This window comes from Stenella coeruleoalba (assembly GCF_951394435.1).
Source record: "Stenella coeruleoalba genome assembly, chromosome: 5".
NCBI classification, from domain to species: Eukaryota; Metazoa; Chordata; class Mammalia; order Artiodactyla; family Delphinidae; genus Stenella; species Stenella coeruleoalba.
In genome coordinates this window covers 116856272-116881241 of record NC_137150.1, presented here as the reverse complement: position 1 = coordinate 116881241, position 24970 = coordinate 116856272, and the positions used below count along the sequence as shown (strand labels likewise).

Here is a 24970-nt window from a genome sequence, read left to right as displayed (position 1 = left end):
CTCCTACCACTTCCTCCTGGATCCTAAAAGACTTTATAAATACATTTATTACACTGCACAAAATTATTAATCAACTAGTCTCTCCCACCAGCAACCAGAGGATAGAAACATGGATTTGTTTCATCCCTAGAGCGTACATGATTTTAAAAAAACAAAAACAAAAAACAGGGGCTAGGGCTTCCCTGGTGGCGCAGTGGTTGAGAGTCCGCCTGCTGATGCAGGGGACACGGGTTCGTGCCCCGGTCCGGGAAGATCCCACATGCCACAGAGCAGCTGGGCCCATGAGCCATGGCCGCTGAGCCTGCGCGTCCGGAGCCTGTGCTCCGCAATGGGAGAGGCCACAACAGTGAGAGGCCCGCGTACCACAAAAAAAAACAAAAAGCCCAACCTCTAGCCCAAATATGAGCCCTCCATTCCCAAGCCCTTGTCCTTTGCTATAGTCCAGTCCTGGCATATTAATATAAGCGTCATATAAAGGCAAGTCCTCATAAGGGTTCCTTCCCTGGCCTCACAAAACAAAGTAAAGCCAATGACTCTACCCAGGCTTTAAAGTGTAAAGTATGCCAATAGCTACATTTCAGATATTAAGGCTGCAAGTAGAGAGAGAGAATAAAAAAATAACACTGCAAATCTCAGAGCTCAGAAATAGCTTAGAACAAAATGTAGCATACTGAAAAAGGCAAGCCCAAAAGCCACAAATACCAACCCCAACTACAATCACCTTATCTTCTCAACACTAGTCATGACCATGGCATTCAACAATATAAAAAGATGACAAAATGTTTTGCTGTCTCTTTTCCTTCTACACACTATATTGAATGAATCTTCAAAGCACTTACTTACAGTAAGTGTTCATGTTCCTAGTAGAATTTTATCGTACTGATTTTGAGGGCTTTTTTTTTTGCTTGTTTTCTTTTGTATTGTTATTTAAACTGCATTATAGAAAATATTCCACTTTGGATCATCTAAGTCTATTCCAAGCAAGCAACATACTCACTGGAAAACATGCATATCATTTAAGCTATACAGATCAACCAAAAAGAAAAGAAAAAAGAAGGTGGAAGGAAAGAAGGAAGAAGAGGAAGGAAGGGAGGGAGGGAGGAAGGGAGGGAGGGAGGAAGGGAGGGAGGGACGAAGGGAGGGAGGGACGAAGGGAGGGACGAAAGGAGTATTCATCTTCTACAGTTCCTTTAAAAAAAATCTATTGGTATTTTGATTGTGATCACACTAAACCCGTAAGTTAATTTAAGGAGAACTAACCAGTTTTACAATATTCAGTCTTCCAATTTGTGAAACAGAATACATTTCCAATTATTTCCATATTTATTAATATGTCTCAGTGTTATTTAATAATTTTCTTCTTAGAAGTTCTTGCACACTTATTAGATTTATTCCTGGTCTTTAATAGTTTTATGTGTTATAAATGGTAGCTTTTAAAATTTTCTCCTTATCATTCTTTCTTATACATAAAAACATAACCTTTTTTATATTGATTATCAACCAACAGGGCTAAATACATCTTTTCTTGGTAAGAGTATTTTATTGAGGTGATTTACATATAATAAGAAACACAAACCTTAAATGTATAGTTCAGTGAAATTTTTACCAATGAATACCACCCTGCATGTAACCACCACCCAGACAAAGATATAGAAAATTTCTGTTATTCCCCAAAATTCTGTCATGCCCTTTCCCAATCAATAGTGTCTCTCTAATTCTCAGATAATCACCAATCTGACTTCTACCACAATAAACTAGTTCTGCTTGTCCTTAAACATCACATAAATGGAATCACACAGCAGTTACTCTTTTGTGTCAAGTTTCTTTCACTCAACATGTTACTTTGTGGATTCCTCCACATTTTTTAAATTACCAGGAAAATGTTTTCCATTACATTGCTTAGTATTCCACTGTGTGAATATACAACCACTGTTAACTATTCTGCTCTTACAGATATTTGGTTGTTTACAGTTTTTAGTTATTATCAATAAAGGCACTATGTGCTTCTTTCTCAAGGGTCTATACCTAGAAGTGGAAACGTGGACTATGCTAAGTCCTAGCATAATATATGTTGAAATACACTAGAAATTCCCAGTTTTCCAAAGTGGCTGTACCATTATACATTCTTACGAACAATATATGACACTTCCAATTGCTCTACATGCTTGCCAACATTTGATATTGTCAGTCTTTTTCATTTTAGCCATTGTGTTGGATATATAGTGGTGGCTGTTCTCCAATGAGGTGACTCAACAAACTTGTACCACAAAGATTACCACCACTGCTATAATCTATCATCATACCCAACATGGCAACTTGTCCACTTTTAACTGGTCGAACTTATTATTTTCATGTGTCTAACTGCTATGTAAATTTGTGTCATTTGTCACTTTCACTGGTACTATTTTTAGGATAATTCTACCTTTTTCCTCTGAGTAATTTTAAGATTTTCCCAGTCTTATGTATTCTGGAGTGTCACTATAATGAATTTATGTGTGGGTTTCTTTTCATTTTTCTGATTGGGATTTGTTGGCTCATGAAATTACAAGTTACCTCTTCGCTTCTAAAAAATTCTGTGATTATCACTTTAAATTTTGCCTCTGACTCCCTCCCTCCTCTTCTTCTGTAACACCAATTAATGTATGTTAGACCTACTCATTTTATTCTCCGTGTCATTCAACCTTTCTTCATATTATTTAACTTTTTAGCTATCTGTTACACACTGGATAATTTCTTCTCATATAGCTTACAGTCTACTAATACATTCTTCAGCTATTTCTAATCTGCTATTAAACCTGTGTTCTGTTTTTTCTTTTCCTTTTTTTTAATTTAGTAATTCTTATTTTCATTTCTAGAAGATATTTTCACAGTACTTTTTCAAGTAGAGATTTATTGAATCATTAAAGTGACACAAATTTTAGCTGTACAACCATGGTATAACTTCTCAGGAGCAAATCTCATCCCCTCCAACAACACTCCTCATAGCTAAGGCAACTGTCTTTGTAGTATTATAGGGGTTTCAGAGGGGGGGATAGTTCTGATTTACCCTTATTTGTGAATATGTCATCCATTGACATAACTTTACAAGGGGAATGATTTCTTATTAAAACTTCCCACCTAATATAGACAATGGCCTTTAACTTCTTTTTCCCACATTCAACAAGGATATCAAAACTGAAATTCAAATTTATACACACAAGCAAATGTCATCATGTCAAAAAGTGACTTTCAGCATTCCGAACTTACTTCTTTGGGTTCCACCTTTCACTTAGATTTAGTCTGATTATAGCCCTTACTATCTTAACAATTCTATAATACTTTCAAGAGATCTTAAAATATTTTACATCCAACAGAAACAACACATTCTGGTTGTTTCCACTAGAATATCTGTTTTAGTCTACCATGTTTCCTGAAACTGTTGAAGGTGTGGTCTTTGTAACAATTTTAACTAGAACCTAGCCCTACCTTCTACCCAACTTATTCAAAGTCATCTCATGAGGCAAGCCATTTTCACAACAAATATGCTAGACACAAACTAGCCACAATGCAGTTTATTAACAAATTTCTACTATCCATACTCTACTTGTTCCCTGTCTGTGCAGTGATAACTAAGATAATTATAATAAATGCATCCAATCCTGACATTAAGAAGTAATTATATTAAGAAGTACACTTGTAAAATGTTCAACTTAAGAAATTTTACCATGAAATTTATGGGTGCCTGAACACAAGATTGTAAGATGTAAAAAGGTTTTATCTCATCTAGGTGTGCACAATAGCGCAGTATTCCAAAAGTGTGAATTCATATTAAAGTATGTATACTGAAATATAACCATAGTCAAATGATTCTAGGATTTTACTTGGCAAGATTTTGTCATCTGAACTTACTAGGTAATGAACAAATAAATTTACTTTTAAGCATAATATATAAATGTTTTCCTTAAAAAATTCACCATTTTCCCTTTTGAATTTAGAGTCTAAGCCTTAATAAAACTCACTGCAATGTTATATTTGTCAAATGCTTAACTAGAATTCTCATATTCCCTTATTTCTAATACAATATGATTTATAAATGTGCTTATTTACTGAATGTTGCAGTTAACTTTTTTGTTAACTATATATTATAAGATCTATGCATATCAGGGAAAAAATTACATTTTGCAACAGTAAATTATTTTTTTTTTACTTCTGAGTATAATTTTACATAAAATTTTGTTATACTACACTATAGCAATTCTCTGCAATGCTATCTACAATAAAAATACTTGCAAAGTATTTACTATTTTAAGAGTATACTAAAATTAAAAGATCAAGGGAAAAAAAAGTGCATTAACTTAAAGAGTTTTTTTTTTCCATTTGGACAAAAATCAGTATCTTAAAGAATATATAACATATATTGTATGTAATAGAGATTAGGAATAATCTAAATTTCTTAACTTTTATTTATTTATTTATTTATACTGATTATCTAATTATGTTATTTTAATTAGAAAACACAGGATACAAAACTACTGACACTACTTGGTATATAACCCTCCAGACTTTTTTCTATTTATGTACTAATATAAATTAATATATATAACAATATATATACATTTAAAAATATTTGTATCATAGTATATATTCTATTTTATAATCTCTTTTTCACATACTAGATTATCATTCCCCTTAAATATGAATTCCAACTGATGTATTTCATGTTTAAAATATTTCTCATAAAGCTTAAGTATTTTCAAATTTTATAATTATTCAAGACAAATATTTCATTCCAATTCATTTTTATAAGACAAAATCTAACTTTATAATTTCTCCAAATCCTTCAAAAAATAAGCCTAAATAAAATGTCTAAAAATAGCACATGTACTTTTGGTTTTCATTTAAAATTACTGGTATTAAATGATATTAGCCACAACTAAAGAGGATAATGAATTTTAATTAAGGCTTGCCATCTTGATATCTTATTATACAAAGCAGTTTCCAAAGTAACAAAGACATTAAAAAGTATTACTACAAAAAATTATGTGCCTTTGCTAAACATAGCATTTTGAGGCATCTCCTACGGTAATCTCAGATTACTCAGAAAGAAATGTACTATTAATATTGTGCCAAGGGAAATTATCTAAGAAAGCTGGTACATTCTGCTACCAAACAACTCTGTTAACAGGGGAAAAGAACATTGGAGTCATAAGACCCATCTTAGCTGTGTATCTTTGGAAAATCATTTAACCTCTTAAAAGACAAATTTCTTCTTCAGTAAGATAAACTTACCATTGGCTCCAAAGAGTTGTTTAGAAGATTATGTTTAGTTATAATTTAAAGTTTTATTTTTTAAATCAAACTTATTTAATCCTTTGGTGGATCAAATTTTTTCAAACTAAAAAGTTTTGGTAATTAAATCAAAAGATGCATTCCAGGGCTTCCCTGGTGGCGCAGTGGTTGAGAGTCCACCTGCCGATGCAGGGGACGCAGATTCGTGCCCCGGTCTGCGAAGATCCCACATGCCGCGGAGCGGCTGGGCCCGTGAGCCATGGCCGCTGAGCTTGCGCGTCCAGAGCCTGTGCTCCGCAACGGGAGAGGCCACAACAGTGAGAGGCCCGCGTACCGCAAAAAAAAAAAAAAAAAAAGATGCATTCCATCACACATCTTGGAATCTTGCTTATTTCTTAAAAAAAAAAAACAAAAAACCTATAAATATACTATCATATTATAGATCAGAAGTTGGCAAAGTATGGCCCATGGGCCAAATCCAGCTGGCCCTCTGTTTTTGTAAATCGAGATTTACTGGAACACAGCCACCCTCATTAAATTATGCATTATCGATGGCTGCTTTTACACTACAACACTTGAGTTGAGCAACTGCAACAGAAACCAGATGGCTGACAAAGCCTAAAATATTTACCACTGGCACGTTACAGAAAAAAGTTTGTTGACCCTGGCCATAAATGACTATAAATTGAATTGGACAATGTATCCAAAAGGAATTAGGGGAAGAAAGAAAAAAATCAAAGAAATATTAAAATATATACCTAAATTTAATGCCCCACAATGCCGCTCCAAAATCCTAAAAACAATCTAAGTTTCAAATGCAGTTGAATCTAGAATAAGAAAATCTGAGTTACATAAAATATAAAAACAATACTAAGTTTATTAATAGTTTATTTAGAATTGCAAAGTATATCTTTGTGCCTCTTCAAATTAAAGTCAATTATTATTTCTATTATAAATAGTATTTATATCTACTTTATACAAATTATATTTTTACCTGCTAATGGCTTGCTCCTCATCAGTTATTCCAGTCTCCCTGAATGCCCTGTTTGATTCCGCCAAACTCAAGGCAATTGCTCTCTGAAGATCATCTTTATCATCTCCAGTGAGATCAATCACATCTGAAAAGCAAAACTATCTTTCTCAAAATTAAAAGTCAAACAAAATGAAAGGTAATTCTTATAATGGAGATTTTATACCCAATATACCCTTTCCAATCAAAGTCAGCACCAACTTAATTCTGTATAAGAGCCTCTCTGAAGAGAATGCAAACTTTTTAAATTGGTTATACGTTGAAATTGAATGTTCTTCTCTATAAAATATACCTAAAGCAATTAAGAGTATAAATATTTTTCATTACAGAGGAATCTCAATATTTACTATGAAGTCTCTGATTAAAAGCTAATAAGCAGAAAGACTGCTAAAAACAGGTTCTTTAACAACAAAAACTGAAGCCAACATAATTAAACATTTATATTTATGCTTTCTGAAGTCAACCCAAATACACACACATTCCAGTCGGCTATACTACCTAGACATTTATTAAAGTATAATAATTAAATGAGCTCTCAAAAACTATGTTTCAGAAACTAATTGACCATATATATCTATGTTTATATATACTTTTAAAGTCTGGATGAATGTATGAAGCTGTTAACAGTGGTTAATTTCGATGAGGAGGGTTATGGGGAGAAGGAAGTATAAGGATCTTTCACTTTCTATTTAATGTTCTATGCATTCCTTTTAATTAAAAAAAAGGTTTTCATTTCACAAAAAAGAAAAATATGCAAGTAAATGACAGGTTTTCTTTTGTTAGAATAAAATAAAGTAGTCTAGATGCTGTAAGTGTTCTTCTTCCAAAGAATAAAGTCTACAACTATTACCACATTCAAAAAAACTGATTTTTAATCCAATTTCCCAATATACATCGATTTATTTCCTTACCTCAAAAGATGTCAATTATACTCCTATTATCATTTAAACAATGATAGATCATAACATGTTACTAAGTAGGATATTACAAAATAATGGGATGAGAAAGAGAAAGAAGTATAGCTGTTACTACCTTATCTTTGCATAGTTGGGATTATGCTGGTTGGTATCCTGGACAAGTTTTATAATCACTTTGTTTATTTGTATTCGAGACATGTTAAAATTAATTTTTTTCTTTGTAATCTTAGAATAAGAGAGAAACAAACAAAAGGGTTGGGGATGGGAGATAAAGTGTCTTCATTTTACCATCTGGCTACAGGGTTATATATAACTACTAGAAAAAAAATATTTTGCACTTAATAAAAAATAAAGTATATTGATAGTTTCAAAAGTCTACTTCTATTGTTATATACACTTTTTTCTCCAAACAGCAGCTTATGAGAATATTAAAAATAACAGTTGGCCACGGAAGATTTTTTTAATGTTCTTAGAGAGTATAACAAAACCTCACAAAAATGTAGTAAGTAAGGTCCAAAAAACTCAGTCAAGTAAAATGTGGAACAGAGTTATAGAGCAAGTGAAATGATGGAGCATGCATACGTACGTCAGCAGGCCAAAGGTTTCCTAATTCTGGTTTACAAATTCCGAGTCCACCAAACCACAGCTGTAGATGGATATCACCGGGTGTAGTCATTCAGTCCAGCTGAAATATTGATAAAGAAGCTAGGACTGGAGAGGCATGAAGTGGCCTCATAAAAATGAGAACTATCATGATCATTAAATAATGACTAGAACTTGGGTGAGTAAAGAGAGAATAATGGAAGTAAAGAAAATAACCTGAAAATCACAAAGAAGCAGAAAAACAGGTTTTGGGGACATGATCAATTAGCCCTCAGACTCCAATCTCTCATCCTCCTTGTGTGCCTTCTACAACTACAGAAGCTGAAAAGATTAAAACAAACAAGCTTATTTTCCTGATTCACCTGCAGTTATGCTTCTGGATAAAATTTAGGTTCCACCAATCGGATGCATCAGCATAAGATTTGGAAGGCAGACTTGAGGGGGGAAGCCACTATCCTGCTGCTTTTGGCTGTTTTTCTCCAGCATGACTGAAGAAATGTGGGCTGTTCCACAGTAGCAATCCAGTATCCAATTTACAGCTTCAGGTATGTCAAGAGATAGAGTAGAAGTGGTAACCAGACTCTGCACTCCAATGCCCAGGCACAGCTCAGTGGCAGTTACCTAATCCTGGCTGCTTGTTCCCTGGGCAGCAGCTATAGAGCTATGTACGCTCTTGAACCCTGTAGTCCCAAAGGCAGTCTCCTGATTCACTATCTTCCTGACTGTGGCAGACGGAATGGTTTCCCTGGCTGGCCAGTCCTGCAAGAATCCAGGAGTCATTTCAGAAAGCTGAGCTAGAGATCCTTCCTCCATTGCTTCCACTGATTTTTTTAAGAACCTAGTTCCCTGTATTAAATTTCTTCTTTGGAACTATCTAGAGTGTTTACTGTTTCATGACTGACAAGTAAACCAAACTGGCTAGAGCAGAACTCACCTAGAAATGGCAACAAGTTATACTTAGAACTTTTCATAATTTAGCAATCGTAACTCAAGCAACACAAAAGCAAAAAACTAGGCAAGATGCTTTTAACCCTATTTCATAAATGAGATAATGAAGTTGCAAGAAATGAAGTCTAATAGTATAAGAATAAAGAATGGTACACAGGCTTCAACTTTAAGTCTTCAAATGATTAAGTCCAGTGGTCTTTCCTCTACACTAGCAGTATCCAAGTGTAATCCATGGATCCTTGGGATCCCCAATGACCCTATGAAGGAAGGCGTTCCTTAAATAAAAAATACTCTCATAATAATAATAAGATGTTATTTGCCTTTCCTACTGGGGTCACATTTGCAGTGATTATGCAAAACAACAATGCATAAAACCACAGCATCTTAGCACAAATCAAGGCAGTAGCATCAAGTTAATTATATTACAACTATGCACACCCATTATTCAAAATAAAAAAAGCCAGTCTCTTAAATTCTTGATAAAATGAGGAAACTAATTTTATTAAATCTCAAACATTGTTTTACATGTTCTTTTAATTCTATGTGACAAAACAGAAAGTATGCATAGTACTTCTGCTGTATATCCAAAGTATGCTGTTGGTAAAGAAAAACACTAGAACACTGCTTGAGTTGCAAGCTGAACTGATTTTTTTTTCATGGAGCACTATTTTTACTTGAAAGAACAACTGACAAACTACAAACTATGATTATTCAGACATCAGTATTTGGCAGACATTTTCTGAAAAATAAAGTGAGCCTGTCACTTGAAGAACAAATGAAGAGTATTTGTTGCCAATGATTACCATGGAATTTTCAAGCAAAAACGGAAACTTCAGAAAACTTGTTTCTACCACTATGAGCTTGACATCTTCCCAATACTTAAAAGGCTTTTCTGGTGAAATCGAGTGATATTAACAATTTCTATTTGTTTTATAATGTAGACTTTCTTCCAACATTTGGAAGGAAACCTTTTCCAAATTACCAATGCGCTGTGTTATTAAATCATGCATGGATAAACAATTCATTCAAAGAGCAAGATAAGACACTAGGAGAACCTTTTGTTCTAATATTTGGTCTCTGACACAGTTCCTGACATAAAGTTCCTATATCACTTGGCATTTCCTAGCTTGACAGGAACATATTTTGCTCTAAGGAGCTGACTCTGGGGGGTTCCTAAATAGCTTCAGGATGGGCCACTGGTCATCAGAAAGACTAAGCCATGATGAGAAGCTTGGAACTTTGAGCCCTACCTCCCATCCTCCAGGGAGACATAAGGACTGGAGGTTAAGTTAATAATCGATCAGGCCTACCTGATGAAACCTCCATAAAAATCCCTAAAATACAAGGTTTGGGGAGCTTCCAGGTTGGTGAACATATCCACATGTTAGGAGGGTGGTGCACCCCAACTCCACATAACAGAAACTCCTGGCTTGGGACCCTTCCAGACCTTGTTCTATATACCTCTCCATCTGGCTGTACATACTTTATCATAGCCTTTATTATATAATAAACCAGTAAAAGTAAGTGTTTCCCTGAGTTATGAGCCATTATAGCAAATGATCAAACTTGAGGGGGTCTTGAGAACCCCAATTTGTTGTAGCCAAGTCAGACAGAATGTGGGTAACCTGGGGCCCCACTACTTGTGACTGGTGTCTAAGGTAGGGGCAATCTTATGGGACTGAGCATTTAGCCTGTGGGGTCTGATGCTAACTCCAGGTAGAGGGTATCAGAATTGTAGAACACCCAGCTGGTGTTGGAGAATTGGTCGCGTGAGGGGGAAAAAAACTCACATATCTGGTGTCAGAAGTATTATAAGTATGAGCAGAGGAAGAAACAAGCAATTATAGTCTTTAGTGCTAGAAAGGTTAGCTGACCACAGACTATCAGTTCTTAACTGAAAAGCTGGGACTTGTTCCTTTAAGTGATGGAGAAGGTTTATTTATTATTTGTAGTTTCACTATAATTACAATAATTTTCTCCATGATGTTCCCATTACCTCATAAAGCTTCTTTCTGTAGGTCATTTTAGAACAATACAGAAATCTTGAATTACTATAATCTACTCACATTGGTATGTGAGTACGATTTTAAGAACAGATATTAAGAAAATAAAACTTTATTTTAATAGAATGGTTAATCCTAAATTTATTTTTCTGGAGTTTACTAGAATGATTTCTGTAAAATATGTAATAAACTATCAATTTCACAATGAAAAATAGCCCTCTATGATTTTCTTATGTGTTTATTCAAAAAGGAACAGAGAATAAGCTTAGCAGTAAACAATTTCTAACTGGCAAAAGTCAACTATAAAAACTTAGCCTTTGTAAAAATTCCATCCAAATACCAAAGTACTATGAATATTTTTCTGTCAATGCCAAGGGAGGACCTTGGTAAAACACCAAACTTTGTTTGAACCAATCCTCCCTCCAGTATTAGTATTAGCATTAGTGTGAACAGAATTCAAGGGCACAAGTGTGTTAGTGTCAGCTGAATAACACTGTAGAAAATCACGTTACAAAAGCCTATGAACAGTAATCTACAACATTTCAAGATTGACCAAAATAAAACATTTTTTCCTGTAAAGTCAGAAATATATATACCAAAACATAACATCCACCCCAATAAATCTTCCACTCTCCAAAAACTTACACACCAACTACCAAACATTTCTCTGCTAACTCCAAAACAGAAAGTCATCAACTTAACAATAAATTAGACTTCAAATGTATGAATTGTTTATCACTCATTTTTTCTCATGAAAATGGTATATAAAATGACATGAGGCTTCCAAGTTAGTTCACAAGAGCCAATTTAGCCCATAATCAATTGAATATATGCAAAGATTTTTATTTTAGAAAAAAATAGTTCTTTCATTATTTTCCTTACCTACATAAAGCTAAACCTAGGGGAAACACTTTTTTATTTTTAATAAGCCAAGCTTATATTTACCACCAGCAAAGATTTCTAGGCAGGGGAGTGATATGAGTAGAAATAACTGTTTTGGGAGTTAGAGGAGTTAAAAGTGCTGAACAAGAGTTTGAGAAGAGTTGTAATAAGAGTAGGTACCAGAGCAGAAAAAATCTTCTGGCCCACCAAAAGGACAGGGATACCCTTAAGAGAAAAAAGCAAATATGAAGAAAGCGATGGTCAGCCGACTGGAAATGAGAAAAATACCATTCTCACTCTCACTCTGCTTCAGCCACGGTTGTTGTCCTCACCATTCACCTCCTGAGCCAAAAACATACTCCTACCTCAAGACCCCAGCCTGGGACACACCTCCCTAAGACATCCTTGAGGTTCACCCCTTCACTTCCTCAGGTCTCTGTATAAATGAGACATTTCCCAACCAACCTTCCATCTAAAATAGCATACCCCATGTCTGAACTACAACCTCATCCCTGCCGGCCTCTGTCCCTCTACCCTGCTCTATTGTTCTTCATGAACTTATTATTATCTGACAATATTTATTTATTGTTTACTGTCTGTCTTCCCCCTATGTAAACGGAGACACTTTTTGATTTTTTAAGGGCCTAAAAGCCTGACACATATTAGGCAATCAATAAATATTTGTTAAGCAAATAAAGGTTAATATCTAGACTATGGAATAGAAATAAAAATTAATGAGTCATCTCCACAGTGGCACTAGTTAGAATACTTGAGAATATATACCTTATCCAAAATTTTTTCTAGTAAAAGGACAAGTAGCATAATAAAGTATCATGTTAAAAGGATATTTAAAATCAAGAAGACAAAAGCAATGTAAATTTTGTTGCTCATCCCACTCTCCCATTCTCCCCTGCCGTCACTCAGTTCTCTTAAGATGTTCCTACTTTTCCAATCCTCTCATTGCTAAACTCATTCTCCAAAACAGTGACGTCCAATAGAACTTCCTGTGATGATGGAAATGTACTATTATCCGTACTGTCCAATAAGGTAGCCACTAGTCACATGTGACTACTATTGACCATTTTAAATGTATCTATGGCAATGGAAAAAACTGAGTTTCAGTATTACTTAATTTTGTGTTTAAAGTTAAGTCTCCACATGTAACTACTGGCAACTGTATTGAACAGCTCAGCTCTAAATGGTCTTGCTCTGTTTTTAATAATAGCTGCTAAATTTATAATGGCAGCATTACTAAGTAAGGAGAGTAATAATAAAGGAGCCATTCTTGATTTTTGTCATCTGTTTTACTGTGTTTTCCAACTTGGAAAAAATTAAAAGTTAACATTCTATATTAGTCAACAAAAAGTGCAAAGGCCCATGGCTATCATTCTGTCCTAAAGTTAAAGAAAATTCATAAAGTTATACAAGTAACTCTACAGTGTATGTCTAATATAGAATGTAAGTCTAATTGCATCCAATCAGTTACAAGTAATTTTCATACCATTGTAGCATCTCATTTTTAAGCTTAATATTGACTTTTGGTGAATCATCAAAATAGTTTTATGCATTAGAAATCTCTACAGAAAGAGATTTAACTTCCATTTCACTAATTTTTTTTTTCTATCTGCAGATGCTTGTTTAACAAATTTGGTGAATGGGAAAAATATCAGTATTCAACGAATAAAATCCTAAACTGCTTAACATAAGTGATTTGCCCTCAGCAGGGGTGAGAGCACTAGACTGGGATCTATTTATCATTTGTGCTTTAAATCACTTTTAGGCTAGCCAAGCAATATAACCAAGATTAGAGTTCTAGGACAGAACTTCAACATTTTTCTCCCTTTCTATGCAATCTTTACCAAATAATTCAAGTTCTTTTGGAGGATAAAAAAAAAAAAAATACAGTGTGTCTTAAAAAAAATACAGTGATTCTAAATTTGTGAAGAGTCTACCACTTAACACTCACTCCAATGTGTTATACTAGTTTCTCTAAAACTTAAGCCAATATGCAGCATTACTTTCTGTGTTAAAATTACCTACCCAAATCCCTCTTATCTTTTGATCCATACTTTGCTCAATTGTAGCACATCTCGTTCTGGCGGGTATATACCATTTTTTTCCCGTTTTAAAAAAGTTAAAAAGAATTTAATGATCATGAAAGAAAGAATATTACTATTTGATTTCAAATTGGGCAAAAGCCTTATATGGTCATGTCTATGACAGAGTTTGCCATGACACAAAGACTTCACACAATCTCTTCTCTGATTATTAAATACACCTATGATATCTCTATATCTTGCATTGTTTCCTAGTTCCCTTTGCATTTTTAACTTCAAAACTCCTAACACAGTAATTTTATTTCTCATTTAAGCGAAAGGTAGGAGGCACTCATTTGACAATTCACAATATCCAATCTAGACAGGAGATGTAAGTAATTTAAAAAGGTGCCTCAAATTTTTGCTAACAGTACTACAAAATGGTTTGGGTCTTTTCCCAGAACTCAACAGAGTGTTATATTACAGTATCGAATGTTACCAAAGCAATACTTCTTAATTCCTTACTATGCAGAGTACAAGCTTTCCTTGAAATGTTTCCTTTTTCTCTCAAAAATGAAAGGTAAAAATACACTGAGAAGGCCAACAATTGAAAATGTAATTACTCCTTCAATATTAAAGTTCACAAATATGTGTTCTCCTAATCAAGTGACATAATTTGCTTTCTCTTCTGATATACTTGGGTATATGAAAATTTCCCAGCAACCCCAAAAGTAGCTTCTATGGGATATTAGTTTGAAAGCTGAATTTTTCTAGTCATCAAAAAAACATGTATTTTTAGATATTCTAAAAGAAACCTTCAGTTATAAGCTATATTCTAGCTTATAACAATAAAGAACCATTATATATTTAGCATTAGAGACTTTTATCTCAAAATATAGATGTTTTGTCAGCAGTACAACCAACAGATGACACACTTAAAGTTAGCAAAGCTTTGTTTATGCTTTAGCCTGGTTGTAACAGACTTTATACTTAAAAAAAAAAAAAAAAGAAGAAATTGAAAAAATAAAAACCCTTACCATATTTGCAAGAATTAAGTTCGACTATGGTCAACTTTCAAGTAACAATGCATTTCACATAAAATTGAGAAAATGCTCAAAAAGGGTTTTTATATCTAGAACAATCCCTTGAAAACTTCCTCACACTCTGATCACTCTAATACTCCACACTCCTTCAGCACTTACAGAGTTTTCCCCAAGAGGCCTGCGTTTGAATATATATATTCATTTATAATTATTTCCTATCCTTCCCACGTTTTACCACTCCATCCAAGAATTAAAAATACACAGAGATTTCATTTCTACTCAGCAATTACAGCATAGTAATTTAAAGAATCTGCTGAATGCATGACATCTACTTACTTTCTCAGTTTTAAACCTTGTAACACTTGGTATTATACAAGTGTCATAACACTTGTAGTATTATTATGACACTACTAAATTTAAATGCTGAACAAAGACTATCTCCTAAAGGCAGCTGTACTTCTTAGAACTTTATGAAAGATGGTACAAATCTGTTAAATAGAAAATAACTATTGTCACCTCATCAGCTATATTTTTCTGTTTAATGCTAATACTATTATAATACAATCACCCCACTATATTTCCACAAGTTTTTTTCTCAATAATCTCAAACCAACTTTATGAACGCACTATCCAAATTATTCAATTATTAAATATGAATTAGCATCCTGGTTAGAAGGACAGCTCATTTTATCAATAAAGAAACCACAACAACGAGCAATTTGCTCAATAAGATAATCAGTAAGATGAAACCAGAAACTCCATCTCTCTACCATTTCTTTCAAGCGGAATATGAAAGTACTTAGTGCATATTTTCCGAGAGCTACACACATACACACAAAAATTTTTTTTCAATTATCAACAAATGGGACACATGCTTTCTGAAATCAGGCTGCTTCCTCCCTAAGAGCACCTATTCAAATCTCTCTTTTTGTCCATAACATTTTCACTGTTCCTTGTCAAAGTCTTGAACAGGTGTTAACATGTGACTTAAACAATATTTTCTAATTTTCACACATCATCTTTAATGACAGTCTTATAATCCTAATTCTCCCCTGCATATCTATATATGCTATCCCACGTCTCAAAGTCTACCATCTATATTGAGTTCACAGCTATCATTCTAAAATCTTTCCATCCTTTCAACTAGAACGCTGAACCATGTTTACTCAGTTTTGTCTCCTTCATTTTAACCAGCTGTCTTCAATCAAAATCTTTCTTTTTTTTCCTTTTTCTACCTAATTTCATTTTCCTCCCAAGTCTCAGAACCTTGAAAGATATGTTATTCTCACATACTAATTCCTCCTCTATTTATACCACTTCTCTTTTTTCCAACTTCTTATAACAAGCTTCTCAACCCTGTTCAAGAGAACTTTCATTGGTTTCAAAACAGCTTTTTTACACATATTATCAAAAACAACTCAACAAACACTTTTTGAGAAACAATAACATCCTATTATAATGGTGGGACTACCAATGGTCTCTTTTAAGTTTAGTTTAGTTTGGTAAGCAAGAAAGGCACAGCAAATAATTTCAAAATAGCACAGTACTCGTTAAGACAGAAGTATGCTCTGGGTGTCAGAAAAGCCCTTGGTTCACTCTAGGGGCTAGAGGAAACATTCTGGAGCCAGCAGCTCTTAAGCTAAGTCTTATAACATCAGAAGAAATTAGGCTAGGGATAAAGGCTGGAGGAGATTCCAGACAGAAGGAACAACAAGTATAAAGACAGAAGAAATTAAATAGCACTGGGTGAATGAGAACTTCCAATCTATTCTGCATTATCACAGTGTAAAGTGAGAGGAGGAAAACAGTAGAAAATGAAGGTAGAGATGTAGATAGGGGCCAAACCACACTTTGTCTTGAACTTGGACACAGCAACTGAGTCTGTCTTACATACATAAAACTTCTCCCATCACCTATTACATGTGTGAGATAGGAGTATCCTAGCTTTGGCTGACATAAGACCATTTTTGGAGCAAAAACACTAAGATTACCTTGAAATTTTGAAATTAAAATATTTTATCAATGAACATTAAACAGCATTTAATGTCAATCAATAGCTATAAACATCTATGTGAATGGGATCTTCCTGGTTGTTTCCTAACTTTGAGAAAGTCTATAAAACAAAATCAAAAATTCTCTTTAAGTACAAGTTAGTAATCGAACTTCTCAAATCCAGAATGCACAGAAATACCTACATTTTATATAATGCAGTTATTACATAATGAGATAGAGATAAATGAACATATTTTTCAAAACTCAACTATATAAGCATAAATTATTCACATTATAAAGAAAAATTAGAGTCCCGTGTAAAATTTTCCATATGTATGTATGTGTATATGTGTATTTATTTATTTTGTTATGTTGTAGTAAGCCTTTTTCCAAGATCTTTATTCTGGAGAGAGGTTGGAGTTAAGGGAAGGAAAATTCTGTTAAACAGTAAATCTATCAGTAATTAGAAACAATACTTTATCTTCAAAAATAATACTAAGATCTCTACCAACACTTAACATCAATAAAACAAATGACTGTGCCCCATTTAAAATTCCAGAAACTTTTGTTTCTTTAATGAGTAAGACCTTTAGATGTTCCATATTTCAAAACAATGAATACAATATGAAATGTTTTATAAAAGGATATACAACTTAAATATAATCTTTTACTCCTAAACTGAAAACAAAGATAGCAGCTAAAAAAAACATATGCGCCTTTCCACTACACCAAAAAGAACCAAAGCTGAAGTTGTTCCTTTTTTGTTCTTCACCTCTGTTTAAACAAAACACAGCTCCAAGAAAAATTTTTCATTACATTCTAATTAAAATATTAAGAAAGAAGTATACTTACTCGTATCTGCTTGGCTTCCCACACTGATGTATCTATCATTGCCAGGTAGTGCTGTTTGGTAGTAAGTTGTCTCCTCCTGCTGAGGGGTCTTGGCATTCTTCGCAGTAAGGAAAGCCACTGCTAGTTCCAAGTTTCCGTTACTATCCTTCAAATATCAAGAACGGAACATCAAATATTTTGGAATAACTCTATACATTCTCATATGATTATGTAATCTTCTCCATAACAACTAATACTAATAGTAAAAATCATTTTCAGATTTAAAATTATTCTATGTGATTCTTAATTTTACAGTATAAATTCACTGTAAACAAAGTAGACTATATAAATAGTAATTCCTTTTTCTATTAATTAAAACTACTAATGTAATGTAAAAATTAATTCTATAACTAATTATCCAATCATAACTTACACTCCTAAACAAATGAACAAACTAAAAAATGTTTTCTGGAACTGACCACACAAAAGGGTGAAAAATAAATATTTAAAATAGTACTTCAGCAAACAAGGACAATAAAAGATATTCCCTTTAGTATGTATGCTGAATGCCTACCTAGAGGCAAACTAACAAGCAAATACCAAAGACTCATAAGAAGAAAACAGCAAAATGGTCTGAAGCTTGATAGAGAGACACACAGAACTCCTAGAAATACTCAATACTATCAAGATGAAAATCCTACCCAAATTAAATATATAAATTGTATGTAGTTCTCATCAAAAGTATACCTGGACACTTTGTTATAAAGCAGAAACTAACACATCATTGTAAAGCAATTATACTCCAATAAAGATGTTAAAAAAAAAAAAAAAGAATACCTGGACAAAATTATTCTAAAGTTAATTTAGAAGAAAACAGATGCTAAAAAACTAAGAATTTTTGAAATAGCAAAATGAGAAGAGACTTGCCCACTTATCTCTATATGCTCTCCACAGTTAATGATAAATATAACACTAGCTCTATGACAGCTAAGTGAAACCACATTATGAAATCCAGATATTAGTAATGAAGTTATCTTTGTAACAGAAGGCCATAACCCATAATACTACGTAGGGCTTTAGAAGTTTAGCATACACACGAAGCATAATAGGAAGCCAGTGGAGGGTTTTGGACAGAAATGACATGGTATGACTTACAATTTAAAAGGATTACTCTGGCTGTATGCTGGGAATAGACTATAGGAGAGAATGGGTACAAGCAGAGAGTCCAGCATTATTTGCTATCATATTAAACGTGGGGAAGGATAAAAGGAGAAAGAACAGGATGATTCCAAGATTTGAGACCTGAGCAACTGGAAGAATGAAGTCTCCAACCCATCCTAACTCCAATTCTAGCAGCCTTTGAGGACAGAAAAAATTAGGAGTGCAGTCTGAAAAGCACCACTGTTTTAAACTTTGTTATCTGTCACAACCATTATAAGATACTTAAATGAATCATACAAAATATGGGTTTAGCATAGTCTATAGTTAGATAAGTAAACTAGTCGTAAAATAACTGTAATAACAATGGCTAACATTTATTGAACACTGACTATGTGCCAAGAAATGTGCTAAGGGCTTTCTATATACTCTCTCATACAATAATAATAAACTGAATGCAGCAGGGATCTACACTCACTTTGGAGGTATAAATAAATTCTCAAAATAAAAAACAGTAAAAGTGCTAAAATCGATCAATGACATTGTGGCTCCCAAAAGTAGACTCCTTGTCAGTATATTGCTGAGAGAGTCAACTCATTATTAAACATCTTACAAATTTATATTGAGCAACAATTAAGGTTTAAGTACACTGTTTTCCTCCCCAGATACTGATAACTGAAACAAAAGTTTAAAAAAAAAAAAACAAAAACCATGGTCACACAACCTACCTCAAAGGAAATGTGGACAATAATTTAATTCTTTACATTTACTTAATTTAGCATATACTACGTGTTTCCCAAGTTAAAATAAATAAGTAAGTGAATTCCCCAAATTTGCCCTGACAAAGTAATGGGTGTAGCCCCACACTCAGTGATAACAGAACGGGAAAGGCAATTTCTGAAAAAAGACATGGAATGATTTAATCATATTTAGCAGAATAAAGAAAGGACTGGCAATCATCTAAATGTCATAATCATAAAAATTGAGGCACAACACTTTTGCTTCCTCTCCAAATACTTACAGTGGCTTCATAACCATGCATTAAAATGCTCCTAACCGTACTGTTTCATTGTTTTCCTGATTGGGGAAAACAGTTGAAGCAAAGCTTCCAGTAAGGGCTTCCCTGGTGGCACAGTGGTTGAGAGTCCGCCTGCCGATGCAGGGGACACAGGTTCGTGCCCCGGTCCGGGAAGATCCCACATGCCGCAGAGCGGCTGGGCCTGTGAGCCATGGCCGTTGAGCCTGCGTGTCCGCCGCAACAGGAAAGGCCACAACAGTGAGAGGCCCGCGTACCGCAGAAGAAAAAGCTTCCAGTGAAAGGAGAAATTATGTGTGGCACTGGGATCAGGCTGCTTGGTTTCTATTCCAAGCTCCTCCACATACTATGTGATCTTCAGCAAGTCACTTTAACTTCTCTGTTTCCTTATCTTTTAAAAAGGGGATAAAAATAATGTCTACGTCATAGTTATTAGGAGGATGAGTTAGCCACATAAAGTACTTAGAATAGCACTGTAAGTGCTTAATAAGTGCTAGTTATTATCACTACAGTTATGATTACAATCATCCAAAAGATAAATTATTTCTAGAAACAAATGAAGAACTTTTGGCACAAAATCAAAAATGATATAATTAATGTTGTCTCTCAGAGCAACCTGCAAAGGACTGAAGCTATGTGTATGCCTATAGTAGCAAAAATGTTGTACTGCTGTTAGCCTTTGGCAGCAATCTATAAATAAACTTAAAATGCAGTTCTAGTTCTTGAACATCTTTCATTCACTCGCTCTCTTTCAATGTGCATATCCATGTGATTTGACTCATCTGGGTGCCACTGTGTGGAAATGAGCATAACTTTGTAAAATATAACAAAACTCAGGCCCTTCATTTGGTGCATAATAGAACAGTTTGATGTTGAATGTTCTTAAGGTGCAATTAATTGAATATTAGCCAATTTATATTTCTCCTTCTTGGAAGAAAAAAATGTTAACTTCTGATACTCTATTAATTTTCTCCCACCTCCTCTTCCTCCTCCGCCTCTACCCCACCCTACCCCACACCCCCAATTAAACTCTAAAATCATGTCTCTTGAGTAAAACCAGCCATTAGCACTTGGATTCACTTCCCACCTTTTTGAATGAAAAGTGTTTCACATGGAGAGGTCTTCTTTCACTCCAAGGTATCTTGGAACATTAGGCTGCTAAAAGCTAACATGCTTGAAGTTGCACTATGTTATGTTAAGTAAGGTTCTTAACTTTATAAAAGTTCTTTCCTATATCTCTACTACCACCCATGGTATAATTTAAAAACTCAAGTTTCAAATATGGTAGGCAGTGGAGATGAGGGTGTACTAGAAACTGTATGTCGCGAAACAGAGGCCATACCTTCAAGGCTTGCTGTAGTATCTGGGCATCATTAATCCCAGTAATTTCTCTCAGCTGGTTCAAAAACGTCTGCTGGTGCTAGAGGAAGGGAAAAACCAAAAGTGTTATCTATGAAATCTGAAAATATACAAGGACAAGAAAATAAATGACCTTTGGGAAAAAAACAGAAAACACAAAATAAACTAGAGTGAAAAACAAAAAAACAATAGAACTTGACAAAGACTGAATAAATTTCATTCTTTTAGGAAGAATGAACCATACTGTGGTAGCCCTCATTCCATTCTCATGTTTCTAAAAGCCCATTCTTCACTGCCTAATTTATGCCTCCCAGCAAGAAAAGAAGTGATCTGCCTGATGGCTAAACTTAACTAAGGAAAACAGGTATTCATTGGGCTACTTTAACTAGGGGATGAGACAACAGAATGAAATCCAGGCAGCCCTACTAATCGCTCCCTCTACCTTAAGTCAACCGGCATTGAGGCACCTAGGACGTTTGGAAAAAACATGCCTTTGGTAGGCCAAGCACTAGGTGGATATATTACACCACGAGGATTCTACCCTATTCAAGGAAAAAAAAGGATCATCTCATTTTCCAATCTGTCATAAAAGATCCGAAGTAAAACTGATCACTTGCCCCCATTTGCTTTAAATCTGTTTATACTCTATTGATCTATATAATCGACTATACTCTACTGGAGAGAAAAAGAGGTAGGATAAGATTCTACTACCAAAACCGTTCCCTAAACTTCCCTAATTAAGAACCATGCTCCTCCCTACATCTCTGCATTTCTTTTTCTTTTTTTTTTTTTTTTTGCAGTATGCGGGCCGCTCACTGTTGTGGACTCTCCCGTTGCGGAGCACGGGCTCCGGACGCGCAGGCTCAGTGGCCATGGCTCACGGACCTAGCCGCTCCGCGGTATGTGGGGTCTCCGGACCGGGGCACGAACCCGTGTCCCCTGCATCGGCAGGCGGACTCTCAACCACTGCGCCAGCAGGGAAGCCCCATCTCTGCATTTCTTAAAACAAGTTCCCCAAAACTGTAAGATGGCACCATGAAATAAGGAAAGCTCAATGGATATGACATGGAAAACAAGTCACCACTAGAATAAAATGATCTGCTGAAATCTTTTGTCTTCGCACTAAACATTCGTAGGTGACACTCACTAAATGTCACTCAGTGTTTCCTCCTCTAGCATCCTGTCCAAGTTCTAGGTAGGATAAAGGGCAAAGGACAAAGGGTGTCTGCTAAATGACTCTGTGTTCTTTAATAGGCCTTATCTAGTGACTTCCACTTAAGGCCTCACTGAGCAGAACAAAGTCACGTCATGTGGCCACTCATACTTGCAAAGGAGGTTGGGAAATGTATTTTTCAGCTAGGCAAAAAGCTTTTCTGCAAATCTGTTGCTAAGGAAAAAGAAAAGAATGTACTGAACAGGCATTGGCAGTATCTGCCATGCCATCAATGAATTTTAATTTCCATAAACATCTTATTAAAAGCTGAGATAACTGAGACTAAAAATAAATTACATAATAAAGTATATAAACAAAGGTCATATAAAATGCCAAAAAGAATCAAAATAGTTGAATAAAAGAACTGAACTGCCAAATTCACAGTGCTGAAACATGAGAAAAATAAAATTCTCTTTAGACCTGTCAACTTTTCTACTTTCATTTTAAAAATTACTATTAGCTAGCAACGGAACCACGACTAACTTACACAATACGCAACATTACAAATTAAAGATATATTCAAATTTTATAGAAATTCTCCTTATCTAATTGCAATGTCTTATTTTAGTGAACATAAAATATTTCAAAGATTTTACAAGCTTGTTTGTAATCACCCCTACCAGCACTCCAAACTCCATTCTTTACACAGAATATAATTTTCCTCAACTGCAATTATTCAATCGTGTATCAGGAAAAGACTGTTGAATACCCCAAAGAAATCAGTCATGTGTACAAATGATGCTCGCTATTATTTATAATGCTGGAAAAATGGAAACAATGCAAATGTCCTTCCACTAAGGAAGAGGTTCTAAACTGTAATGTGCAAAAGAATACCTTGATAAATTTGTCAATAAAGAAGATTCCCAGGCGCCACACCCAGAAATTGTGATTCCAGGGCCATCTGGATCTGCTAGGGGATCTGTTAGGGGATCTGCAATTTTAGGAAGCATCTCAAATGATTTTGATATAAATGAACCTAGAAGCACAGTTTGATTTAAGCAAACAACTGTATATTTTTAAATAGCAAATATATAATCTATATAGCAGTTAATCTTTACAAAATCATATTAAGCTAAAGTGGTAAAATACAAAATTTTGTGTGTATATGTTAATAAGTACAAGGTAAAATGTAAAAAAGAATGTAAAACCCAGAAAAGTTTACAGAGCCTGCATTGCATTAGACTCCCAATTCTTCTCCCATCTCTGTACCCACACCCTTTGCCACTTCTCACCTCCTCTCACTAGAAACACGATATATTTCCTTGTTGTACTGATGATAGGCTTGGCCATGTGACAAGCTTTCATCAATGGCATATTAGCAAACAGTATGCAAGCAGACATGAAAGGTGCTTGCATGGTTGGGCTTCCCCTATTGAACTTCTGCAACTTCCTCAAGAAGAACATAAGCTGGGTAGCCCACTTGTTGCCCCAGAAGAATGGGGCATGTGAGAAGAGCCACCCCAACCAACCAATCTGAACACGATGACAATATTTTGGTATGCCACTAACTTTTGCTGTGGTCTGTTACACGGATAGTTGACTGCTAGAGAGTATTATAAGAATACTGAGTATTTTATGAAGAGAAGCAATGTCTAAAACTTTTTTTAATTAATTTATCTATCTATCTCTCTCTCTATCTATCTATCTATCTTTGGCTGTGTTGGGTCCTCTTTGCTGCGTGCAGGCTTTCTCTAGTTGCAGCGAGCGGGGGCTACTCTTCATTGTGTTGTGTGGGCTCCTCATTGTGGTGGCTTCTCTTGTTGTGGAGCATGGGCTGTAGGCACATGGGCTTCAGTAGTCGTAGCACAAGGGCTCAGCAGTTGAGGCTCATGGGCTCTAGAGCTCAGGCTCAGTAGTTGTGGTGCACGGGCTTAGTTGCTCTGTGGCATGTGGGATCTTCCCGGACCAGGGCTCAAACCCATGTCCCCTGCATTGGCAGGCAGATTCTTAACCACTGCGCCGCCAGGGAAGTCCTAAGACTTTGTTTTCACTTAGTATTTTGTTCATCTTTCACAATAATGTCAGCTAAATATCCTAATAAAATAATTCAGGTGCATGGCTCTTCATCTCATGAATTTTGACTGAAAAATGAAACAATAAAGAGAAAAGGATGAGGGTGGGGAAGAAGGCAGAGTGGGAAGGAGAAAAAGTAAATGTATTTTCTTAACTAAGTTAGCAAGAAACAGGACTGAGATCGAAAGAGGCGAGCTATGAGAAAAATTCTAAGTTTATGGTAGAGAAGCCACCTCATTTGTCAAGTTTTCCCCTTTGTTATTGGCATCTTCCAGCTGTGCTTTTCCTATCTTTGAAAATGTGCACCTTCATTTCCTACAATTATATGTTTTTGTTGCTATTATTTCTGTTGTGATTAAGACCCTGGTCTTCTTTCAAGGTCTGCACCTTCTTATTCACCAAACTTCTGGTCTGATATACCCTGATCCTCAACTAAAAACGTCCTGCATATGGTTCTCTCCTCCTTGACTAGCGATTTTGGATCCAAGGTGGATCTAACCCACTATCATTTCTAGAATTCCTTTTCTGAGCTCTGAGGTCTTCCTTGTGTGGATTTCTTATCTACTAAAGTATAAGGAGGTGGGTGCAACATGTTCACACTGCTGGACCAAGAAGACCAAGACACAATGTTCAAAGAG

General features: G+C 35.0%; 1 protein-coding gene across 2 annotated transcripts in view; it reads right to left on the bottom strand.

Moving 5' to 3' along the window:
• The window catches only part of USP25 (ubiquitin specific peptidase 25), a 139952-nt gene that overhangs the window by 99376 nt on the left and 15606 nt on the right, over positions 1-24970 (bottom strand). For both annotated transcript variants that reach the window (XM_079921351.1, XM_079921349.1), the window contains exons 2-4: positions 21090-21167; positions 17575-17719; positions 6263-6386 (exon numbers count right to left, since the gene is read on the bottom strand). In XM_079921351.1, the coding sequence (XP_079777477.1) occupies positions 6263-6386; positions 17575-17719; positions 21090-21167 (347 nt within the window). The remainder of the gene's footprint in view (positions 1-6262; positions 6387-17574; positions 17720-21089; positions 21168-24970) is intronic.